The 11,645-nt window shown below is 46.3% G+C and overlaps 1 protein-coding gene across 1 annotated transcript in view; it reads right to left on the reverse strand.

Moving 5' to 3' along the window:
• The window catches only part of LOC105030892 (dysbindin), a 32,958-nt gene extending 21,660 nt beyond the window's left edge, over positions 1-11,298 (reverse strand). The window contains exon 1 of the mRNA XM_010905013.3: positions 10,819-11,298. Coding sequence (XP_010903315.2) covers positions 10,819-10,867 — 49 coding nt within the window. The 5' untranslated portion in view covers positions 10,868-11,298. The remainder of the gene's footprint in view (positions 1-10,818) is intronic.
• Positions 11,299-11,645: the final 347 nt, after the last annotated feature.

Consider the following 11,645-nt stretch of genomic DNA (forward strand, 5'->3'; position numbering starts at 1 on the left):
CTTACCATTACAGTACAGTTTTACCATTATAATACAGTCATACCATTACAGTCCAGTACAGTACAGTCATACCATTACAGTGTAGAAAAGTACAGTCCTAGCATTACAGTACAGTACATTACAGTCGTACCATTACAGTATAGTACAGTACAGTCCTACCATTACAGTACAGTACAGTACAGGACAATAAAGAACAGGACCGTCATACCATTACAGTACAGTACAGGACAATAAAGAACAGGACAGATTTACCATTTCAGTACAGGACAGTCCTACCATTACAGTATAGTACAGTACAGTCCTACCATTACAGTACAGGACAGTAAAGTACAGTCCAAAAATTACATTACAGTCCTACCATTACAGAACAATACAGGACATGACAGCACAGTACAGTCCTACCAATACAGTACAGTACAATCCTACCATTACAGTCCAGTACAGAACAATACAGGACAGCACACGACAGAGGAGCCGAGATCTTCCAAGCAGCTACTGCCCTTCCCCCAACCTTCCCCAATAGGGCACTTAAATACGCCAACTTCAGCCTGAAGCCTTGTCGTATAACGGGAGACTTGTCAGCAGATGTTCAGGAATACCTTTGCGGTCATAGTGAGGTGTATGACATCAGTCATTCATCATCCCTCTGGACGATCCCTTTTATCCATTGATTTCTCCAAAGAGATGGACACAATGTTTCTGTGCCTGACTGTTTTTCCCCAAAGAGGACAGGTCAACTCTGTATGCCTCCAATTCCCAAAGCAATTAGAGAAGGGTGGGACAATCCACGACCAGCCTTGAGCCCTTCCCAAGGCCATCCATTTAGTTCAATCTGAGATAGTCCGTAACTAAGGTCTACATAGATTTTACAGACACTTAACGTAGACGTGCAAACCATCCAGAAGTGAAACCGTAGTGAGCATGGTAGCACCCCCCCCCCCCTCTCCTCCACCCACAAGGATACTTTCAAAACACAGGAGCTTTTCTAGCTAACAAAAGGACTTAGCTTTCTCAGCCATTTTGGCTGCACTCCCAGATTAGTGTGAGTTTCCTAAGCCTTTGGCTAAATTAGTAATCTCCTCCTCAAGCTTACATGAAGGTAGCTCGTGCTAGCATGTTTAGCCAGAGACAATGTTAGGCAGTTCTTACTTAGTGACAGAATGGTGTGAGGTTGTTAAAACATAACTATTTGTGTTTTCTAAGTCTACAAGCATACAAACATTGAAACGTCCATTTCAGACAACCAAGCAACTGCAGATAACTTGTTTTGACTGTCATGTGGTTTGGTACTTTATCAATACTTCCCAGCATTGTTTGCCAGACGGGCAAGCTGTGGAAAGTAATAACCTGACTGAGGTACCAATACTTTAAACTCCTGTTCAGTATCTCAACAGTGTGTCACAACCAGGCCTTAAACCAATCTAAAAAGTTCACATAAGTTAAAAACAAATCTCTCACATCTCTCAGTTCCCATCAGCCCAAAAGTGAGTAGGACCCTGGGAGGGTCTTGTGTTGATTTGAAGATAGACCTGTTAGTCAGCAATATTTATTTGAGGTACCTAAGGACATCAGGTAAGCCAGGGTTTTAGAATCCATTAAGTTACATAATCTCTTTGTCATTGATTTTTTATAAATTGTCATGGTGCGGTGAGCAGCAGCGCCACCGTGCCATATTTTCACAAGTTCCCATATTCTCACGAACACATCCCGGACTGTCACATGTTTTCAATCCTGCCAGTGGCAGCAGCCTGCACCGCCTGAGGCCGAGGAGGAGTGGCCTGCACCGCCTGAGGCCGAGGAGGAGTGGCCTGCACCGCCTGAGGCCGAGGAGGAGTGGCCTGCACCGCCTGAGGCCGAGGAGGAGTGGCCTGCACCGCCTGAGGCCGAGGAGGAGTGGCCTGCACCGCCTGAGGCCGAGGAGGAGTGGCCTGCACCGCCTGAGGCCGAGGAGGAGTGGCCTGCACCGCCTGAGCTTGCCGGGGTTAGGCTGCCACCGCCCTCTCCTGTCCCGGCCGCCCCGGCGCCTCCTTCGGCTCTTCCGGCTACCGACCCTCCTTCGGCTCTTCCGGCTACCGACCCTCCTTCGGCTCTTCCGGCTACCGACCCACCGTCGGCTCTTCCGGCTACCGACCCACCGTCGGCTCTTCCGGCTACCGACCCACCGTCGGCTCTTCCGGCTACCGACCCACCGTCGGCTCTTCCGGCTACCGACCCTCCGTCGGCTCTTCCGGCTACCGACCCTCCTTCGGCTCTTCCGGCTACCGACCCTCCGTCGGCTCTTCCGGCTACCGACCCACCTTCGGCTCTTCCGGCTACCGACCCTCCTTCGGCTCTTCCGGCTACCGACCCTCCTTCGGCTCTGCCGGCTACCGACCCTCCGTCGGCTCTCCCGGCCTCTGACCCTCCGCCGAATACCGACCCTCCGTCGGCTCTCCCGGCCTCTGACCCTCCGCCGAATACCGACCCTCCGTCGGCTCTCCCGGCCTCTGACCCTCCGCCGGCTACCGACCCTCCGTCGGCTCTCCCGGCCTCTGACCCTCCGCCGGCTACCGACCCTCCGTCGGCTCTCCCGGCCTCTGACCCTCCGCCGGCTACCGACCCTCCGTCGGCTCTCCCGGCCTCTGACCCTCCGCCGGCTACCGACCCTCCGTCGGCTCTCCCGGCCTCTGACCCTCCGCCGGCTACCGACCCTCCATCGGCTCTCCCGGCCTCTGACCCTCCGCCGGCTACCGACCCTCCGTCGGCTCTCCCGGCCTCTGACCCTCCGCCGGCTACCGACCCTCCGTCGGCTCTCCCGGCCTCTGACCCTCCGCCGGCTACCGACCCTCCGTCGGCTCTCCCGGCCCCTGACCCTCTGCCGGCTCCTGATCTTCGGCCGGTTCTGCCTCCCCGGCCTGTCCCGACGGCTCCGCCACCCTGGCTAGTCTCGGCTGTTCCGCCCCCTCGGCGGGTTTGTGCTGATGGGGGTACTGCGCTGCCCCGCCCCCCCTCCCTTGGGCTGGGGTTCGTCTTGGCCCGTCCGGTGGTCGGGCCTTTGGGGGGGGGGTACTGTCATGGTGCGGTGAGCAGCAGCGCCACCGTGCCATATTTTCACAAGTTCCCATATTCTCACGAACACATCCCGGACTGTCACATGTTTTCAATCCTTCACACCAGGTCCCAATTTGAATCGTTTGTATGTGTATATATGTTTCCCCTCTGCTCCCCACATTGTGGCTCATTGTTCTTGTCGTGTTTGGATGTCGTGTGTGTTGCCGGTATTTGTAAGTAGTTGTGTCATTTCTTATTGTCGTTTTTGCTGCTTTAGTCAGCCCTTTGCTTGTGTGTTTTGTGCTCGGTGTTTTGTTTATTTCTTATAAATTAAAGTGTCAACACCGACTACCCCTGCCTGCACCTGGTTCCTTGTCCATGCAACACTGCACTACACCACTGCTTGTGACATAAATACAGTTGTGCGCATAGGTTTGCATACCTTGGCAGAAATTGTAAAATGTTGGCACTGATTTAGAAAATATGACTGATCATGCAATAAGGTTATCTCCGGAGAAACAATGGCTGCTCTAGAAAATGACAGTGTGGCTGTTTCAAGGAGCACAATATGACATTACTTGAACAAAAATGAGCTGCATGGTCAAGTTGCCAGAAAGAAGCCTTTACTGCGCCAATGCCACAAAAAAAAAGCCTGGTTACCATATGCCCAACAACACCTTGACCTGCCTTATAGCTTCTGGCACACAGTAATTTGAAGTGAAGAGACCAAAATATTGTTTTATGGTCACAACCACAAGCACTATGTTTGGAGAGGGGTCAACAAAGCCTGGACAGAATACCGTCCACACTGTGATGCATGGCGTTGGCTCACTGATGTTTTTTGGGGGGTGTGAGCTCTCAAGGCATGGGGAATCTTGTGAAAATTGTTGGCAAGATGAATGCAGGGGGTTATCAGAAAATACTGGCAGACAATTTGCATTCTTCTGCACAAAAGCTGTACATGGGACGCTCTGGGACTTTGCATTACAACAATGACCCTAAGCACAAGGCCAAGTTGACCAGTGGTTACAGCAGAAAAAGGTGAAGGTTCTGGAGTGGCCATCACAGTTTCCTGACCTTAATATCATTGAGACACTCTGGGTAGATCTCAAACGTGTGGTTCATGCAAGACAACCAAAGACTTTGCATGACCTGGAGGCATTTTGCCTAGATGAATGGGCAGCTATAATTTGGGGCCTCATAGAAATCTATTACAAAAGACTGTACACTTTCATTGATGCTAAAACGGGAAAAGGAAAGTTTTGAGTGAGGAACAGAAGCGTTTCATTTTCAATGGTCTCTTAATTTTAACCCTTCTGTGAAGTAAACTGGAAAGGGCACGAGATAGCAAAGGGGCATGTGGTCCGCACAGGTTGAGTCTTACCTGTGCACATGCCTGTATATACAGCTCTGGAAAACATTAAGAGACCACAATTTTTCTTAAATCAGCATCTCTGCAAGTATGGCAGCCATTCCATTCCAGTGTTTGTTAAATTCCAACACAGGCACACCTCATTTTACTTAATCAGGTACTGATTAGGTGATTATCTGAACCAAATCTAATTTAACAAGAAAAGTATAAAAAAAAAAACACTGCTGTGGTCATCACTATAATCATGCAATTGGACCAGCTGGATGGCAAAAACAGTGCAAGCAGTACCTCAAAGGTAATTTGAATTTTTTAAAATACTATTCTGCATGACAAATGAATTGAAAAGAAAAGCTTTGAGTGAGGAAAAGAAGGGTTCAATTCTGGCTTTACTGGCAAAGGGATACAGTGAGCTTCCATCCTGAAAATGTCAAAGACGACGGTTCATAAGAACAAGGTCAAGCAACAGACATTGGGGACAACAGAGCTACAGACTGGCAGAGGGCGAAAACTACTGTCCACTGACCGAGATGACCGTGAACTCATTCGAATGTCACTCAACAACCATAGGAGGACATCAAGTGACCTACAAAAGAATGGCAAACAGCAGCTTGGGTGAAGTGCACGGTGAGGATGGTTCAAAACAGGGCTCAAGTCGTGCAAAGCTAGAAAAAAGCCCTTTATCAGTGAGATGCAAAGAAAAGCCAGGCTGAAGTTTTCAACAGACCATAAGGATTTAACCATAGAAGAATATAAGGTCATATTCTCTGATGAGTCAAATCTTCAGCTTTGCCCAACACCTGGTTGTCTTATGGTTAGACGGAAACCTGGAGAGGCCTACAAGACACAGTATCTCGCACCCACAGTGACATTTGGTGGAGGATCAGTGGGATGCTTCAGCAAGGCTGGAATCTGGCAGATTTGTCTTTGTTAAGACGCATGAATCAAGTACAAGGTTATCCTGGAAGAACACCTGCTTCCTTCTGCTCTGACAATGTTCCCCAACTCTGAGAATTGTTTTTTCCAGCAGGACAATGCTCCATGCCACACAGCCAGGTCAATCAAGGTGTGGATGGAGGACCACCAGTTCAAGATCCTGTCATGGCCAGCCCAATCTCCAGACCTGAACCCCATTGAAAAGCTCTGGAATTTGTTCAAGAGGAAGATCGATGGTCACAAGCCATCAAATAAAACGGAGCTACTTGAATTTTTGTGCCAGAAGTGGCATAAAGTCACCCAACAGCAATGTGACAGACTTTGTTTATATAAATATGTATATATATATATATATATATATATATATATATATATATATATATATATATATTTATATATATATACTGTGGGGAGAACAGGTATTTGATACACTGCCGATTTTGCAGGTTTCCCACTTACAAAGCATGTAGAAGTTTGTAATTTCTATCATAGGTACTGTTCTGTAAGTGACAGAATTAAAAAAAAATCCATAAAATCACATTGTATGATTTTTAAGTAATTAATTTGCATTTTATTGCATGACATAAGTATTCGATACATCAGAAAAGCAGAACTTAATATTTGGTACAGAAATCTTTGCAATTATAGAGATCATACGTTTCCTGTAGTTCTTGACCAGATTTTGGCCCACTCCTCCATACAGACCTTCAACAGAACCTTCAGGTTTCGGGGCTGTCGCTGGGCAATACGGACTTTCAGATCCCTCCAAAGATTTTCAATTGGGTTCAGGTCTGAAGACTGGCTAGGCCACTCCAGGACCTTGAGATGCTTCTTACGGAGCCACTCCTTAGTTGGCCTGGCAGTGTGTTTCGGGTCGTTGTCATGCTAGAAGACCCAGCCACGACCAATCTTCAATGGTTTTACTGAGGGAAAGAGGTTGTTGGCCAAGATCTCGCAACACATGGCCTCATCCATCCTCCCCTCAATACGGTGCAGTCATCCTGTCCCCTTTGCAGAAAAGCATCCCCAAAGAATGATGTTTCCACCTCCATGCTTCACAGTTGGGATGGTGTTCTTGGGGTTGTTCTCATCCTTCTTCTTCCTCCAAACACGGTGAGTGGAGTTTAGACCAAAAAGCAAAAAAAAAAAATCCCATCAGAGCACATGACCTTCTTCCATTCCTGCTATGGATCATCCAGATGCTCATTGGCAATCTTCAGACGGGCCTGGACATGCGCTGGCTTGAGCAGGGGGACCTTGTGTGCCCGGCAGGATTTTAATCCATGACGGTGTAGTATGTTACTAATGGTTTTCGTTGAGACTGTGGTCCCAGCTCTCTTCAGGTCATTGACCAGGTCCTGCCATGTAGTTCTGGGTTGATCCCTCACCTTCCTCATGATCATTGATGCCCCACGAGGTGAGATCTTGCGTGGAGCCCCAGACCGAGCGAGATTGACCGTCATCTTGAACTTCTTCCATTTTCTAACAATTGCTCCAACAGTTGTTGCCTTCTCACCAAGCTGCTTGCCTATTGTCCGGTAGCCCATCCCAGCCTTGTGCAGGTCTACAATTGTATCCCTGATGTCCTTACACAGCTCTCTAGTCTTGGCCATTGTGGAGAGGTTGGAGTCTGTTTGATTGAGTGTGTGGACAGGTGTCTTTCATACAGGTAACAAATTCAAACAGGTGCAGTTAATACAGGTAATGAGTGGACAACAGGAGGGCTTCTTAAAGAAAAATGAACATGTCTGTGAGAGACGGAATTCTCACTGGTTGGTAGGTGATCAATTACTTATGTCATGCAATAAAATGCAAATTAATTATTTAAAAATCATACGTGATTTTATGGATTTTTGTTTTAGATTCCATAACTCACAGTTGAAGTGTAACTATGATAAAAATGACAGACCTCTACATGCTCTACAAGTAGGAAAACCTGCAAAATCGGCAGTGTATCAAATACTTATCCCTACTCTATATATACACACCCCTGTTAAAATGCCAGGTTCGTGAGATGTAAAAGAATGAGACAAAGATAAATCATGTCAGAACCTTTTCAACCTTTAATGTGACCTATAACATGAACGATTCAATTGAAAAACAAACTGAAATCGCAATAACCTTGTTGCATAAGTGTGCACACCCTTAAACTAATACTTTGTTGAAGCACCTTTTGATTTTATTTCAGCACTCAGTCTTTTTGGGTAGGAGTCTATTCGTTTGTCTACCGTTACGTCAGAGGACGTGAGAGGATGCTGGCGCTACTTATTCGCCGCTTCTCCGTCTGCTACTCTTGTGTTCCTGCCGCTGTCACCCCAATCCTTAAAAAACCTGGTCTGGATCCCACCTCCCTCAACAACTACCGCCCAATATCCAACCTCCCCTTTCTGTCTAAAACCCTGGAACACATAGTCGCCACACAACTACAAACCCATCTTCATGCTAATAACCAATTAGATCCCCTCCAATCTGGCTTTCACCCCCTCCATAGCACTGAAACCGCTCTCCCCAAAGTCCTAAACGACCTCCTCACCTCTGCTGACACCGGTTCCCTCAACATCCTCATCCTCCTCGACCTGAGTGCAGCCTTCGATACCGTGAGCCATAATATCCTGCTCACCAGACTCAAAGACCTCAGTATCGAAGGTACTGCACTCAGCTGGCTCCACTCCTACCTATCCAACAGATCCCGGCCCACTCCTCTTCATCATCTACATCCTCCCTCTTGGTCAGATACTCCGCCACTTTAACCTGGACTTCCACAGCTATGACACCCAAATCTACCTCAGCACCAAATCCTCCCATAATCCTCCCCTCTCCCACATCAACTCCTGTCTGTCAGCTATTAAAAACTGGATGCAACACAACTTCCTCAAACTCAACAACGACAAAACAGAATTTCTCCTCATAGGCTCCAAATCCACACTCAGCAAAACCAATAACCCCACTCTCACCATCGACGGCACCATTGTCTCCCCATCTCCTCAGGCCCGCAACCTTGGCGTTATCTTTGATTTTACCCTCTCCCTTGAGCCTCACATCCGTCAAGTCATTAAAACCTCCTTCTCTCACCTCTGCAACATCGCCAAAATCAGACCCTCTCTCAAACCCCCCGCTGCTGAAAGACTCATTCACGCCTTCATCTCCTCCCGACTGGACTACTGCAACTCACTTCTCCTCGGCATCAGCTCTACCAACATCAACCGACTCCAACTGGTACAAAACGCAGCAGCCCGACTCATCACCCGCTCCAAATCCTGGCACCACATCACTCCAGTCCTAAGACAACTTCACTGGCTTCCTATCTACCGGATCACCTACAAAATCCTGGTCCTCACCTACAAAGCCCTCCACCATCTGGCCCTCTCATACCTCACTGACCTCCTCTCCCCGTACCAACCCTCACGGCCCCTCAGATCCTCCTCAGCTGGTCTCCTCTCCATTCATAAATCCAACCTCTGCAGTTTTGGGGACAGAGCCTTCTCCAGGGCAGCTCCCAGGCTCTGGAACTCGCTCCCCCAAGAGATCCACACCTCTGAGTCCCTCACCATCTTCCAGTCCCACCTCAAGACCCATCTATTCACCTCTGCCTATCCGTAGCCCCATGCCCCCCTCCCTTCTTATGTGTCTGAATCTTGTCTTGTTTGATTTATTTTGTTCTATTTTTATAACCTACCTGCATTGTAAAGTGACTTTGAGTCTAAGAAAAGCGCTATATAAATAAAATGTATTATTATTATTAGCATGGCACATCTTGACGTGGCAATATTTGCACACTCTTCTTTGCAACAGCGGTCATCTCCTGCACAGCCCTTTTCAGATCACCCCACAGATGTTTAATTGGATTCAGGTCTGGGCTCTTGCTGGGTCGTTGTTGTGCTGAAAGGTGAACTTCATCTTCACCTTTCTAACAGATGCCTGAAGGTTTTGTGCCAGAAATGCCTGGCATTTTGAACTGTTCATAATTCCTTCCACCCTGACTAGGCCGACAAACAGACCCAAAACATGATGCTGCCACCACCATGCTTCACTGTGGATATGGTGTTTTTTGAGTGATGTGCAGTGTTGTTTTTGCTTCAAACATACCCTTTGGAATTATGGCCAGAAAGTTCAACCTTGGTTTCATCAGACCATAACACATTTTCCCACGTGCTTTGGGGGGACTTGATGTTTGTTTTTGCAAACTTCAGCTGGGCTTCAGTTCTCTTCTCGTCTTTTCATCAACTTTGGAGGGATGTCCAGTTCTTGGTAATGTCTCTGTTGCGCCATATTTTCTCCACTTGATGATGACCGTCTTCACTGTGTTCCATGGTATACCTAATGCTTTGGAAATTATTTTCTACCCCTCTCCTGACTGATATCTTTCAACAATGAGATCCCTCAGATGCTTTGGAAGCCATGGCTTTTTCTCTGAGATGCAACTAAGAAAATGCCAGGAAAGTCCTACTAAAACAGCTGAACTTTATTTGTGATTAATCAGAGTCACTTGATGGCAGGTGTGTAATGACTTATATTTAACATGAGTTTGAATGTGAGGTGTATTCTGAACACAGCCACATCCCCACTTATGCAACCAGGTTATTGTATGGTTTTTATTTTTCATTTTCTCCCCTTGAAGATTTAAATTAGTTTTTCAACTGAATTGTTCACATTATAAATCACATTAAAGTGTGAAAGGTTCTGACATCATTTATCTTTGTCTCATTCTTTCACATCACTTGTCAGACTTGTCAGATGCTCTGACCACTAGGTTACGTTGTCACTCAAACTGATGTCAGACCATCAAGTCCTAAAATGTGGAATTTAGTCACATAGATTGGAGAAATGTTTTACATTATATTGACATATTGGACCATAATTTCCCTGTCCATTCTCTGTCTCTCTCTTCAGTATGGACCATATGCATCAACATCAGTTATGTAACTCTGACCATGTCAGTCCTGTTACGACAAACCAAAGTCAACAACAACCCTGCTTATTGTCACCTATCCAATCACAGAGGACCTTACGGGTTCAACGAATTGACCATAACCTTTCCATTTATAACATCTTTATACAATTAAAGCTAATATCAAACAGATGTATGAATGTAGTAAATGTCCTGTCACAGATCATATCTATTGGTGAGTAATGTTATTCTATGAGGACTTTCTTTTAAGACTTGTTTTGACAGCATCTCAGGTCAGTATCTCATGTCTCTATAACACTACTATTGGAATGGGAAAAGTTATCCTCAGACAGTATCTAGTATTGCAGCCTGTTATTATAACATGCTGAAAATAATTTGAATAATCTTTGGTATACTATAATCAGGTAGTTAGTGGACTTATTGTCTAGAAATGAGAAACTTTATTATAAGGGGTAAGTTGCAGGACTGTGGGAGCCATCAGCGCACCATCTTGATGAACTCTTTATAATCCTTCATTTATGACTTTGTTTTTACTATCAGAGGTGGTATAGAATAACAAGAGAGAAGTACTCACATGACAAACGCTTTTTGTGATTGGTCGACCCAGACGAGGACTTGGACATGTTCCAATCGAGAGGCAGTGCAGTGAAGGAGAACGTCTTCCCCTGTGTGTGTATAAGGGTGTGTGTGAAAGAGAGAAAGAGAGCTATGAAGATGAAAATAGAGTGCGTGTGTATGAGGGTGTGTGTGAAAGAGAGAAAGAGATCTATGAAGATGGAAATAGTGTGCGTGTGTATGAGGGTGTGTGCTTCCAGTCCTGTCAGAGTCCTAGATCATGAATCGAAGGTGTATGAAACACGGTCATCTAGTCTGTAGATCCTTTCAAAATGTGTAAAAGGAAAAAAAGAACATGAAAGATATTCCTTTGAGGGAACCCCTTGTTTTCCTTTTCTCTCTGACCTCCTCTTCCTATCTAGTTTAGCAACTCTTTTAATCTTTCTCTTATTTGCTCTCTTTTTTGCAGAGCTAGTAAGGTGGTGCAGGGTGTCGTAGATCCACAGCTTAGGGACAGTGTGAGTGTTAGTTAAGAGTGGCCTGTACCAAGTGGCCATCCAGAGGGGGGACAGCATGTGATAGGATAATGAGGAGAAATGCTTTTATATCATGTGGTCCAGGGGATAAACCCCTCCCCTCACTCTTTTGAGCCTGACCGTAATAATGAATTGGATTTATATCACACTTTTATAACAACAAAGCACTTTGGATGTTAAGAGAGAAACTCAGCAGATCTTCCACTGGTGTGTAGCACCAGCCTGGGTGATTAAAGGAGACCTAAAGCTATGACACATGAGGAGTTATACAATATGTGATGACAATATAGCAACTATGGGGTGATTAGAG

This window comes from Esox lucius, chromosome 12, assembly GCF_011004845.1.
Source record: "Esox lucius isolate fEsoLuc1 chromosome 12, fEsoLuc1.pri, whole genome shotgun sequence".
Classification (NCBI taxonomy): domain Eukaryota; kingdom Metazoa; phylum Chordata; class Actinopteri; order Esociformes; family Esocidae; genus Esox; species Esox lucius.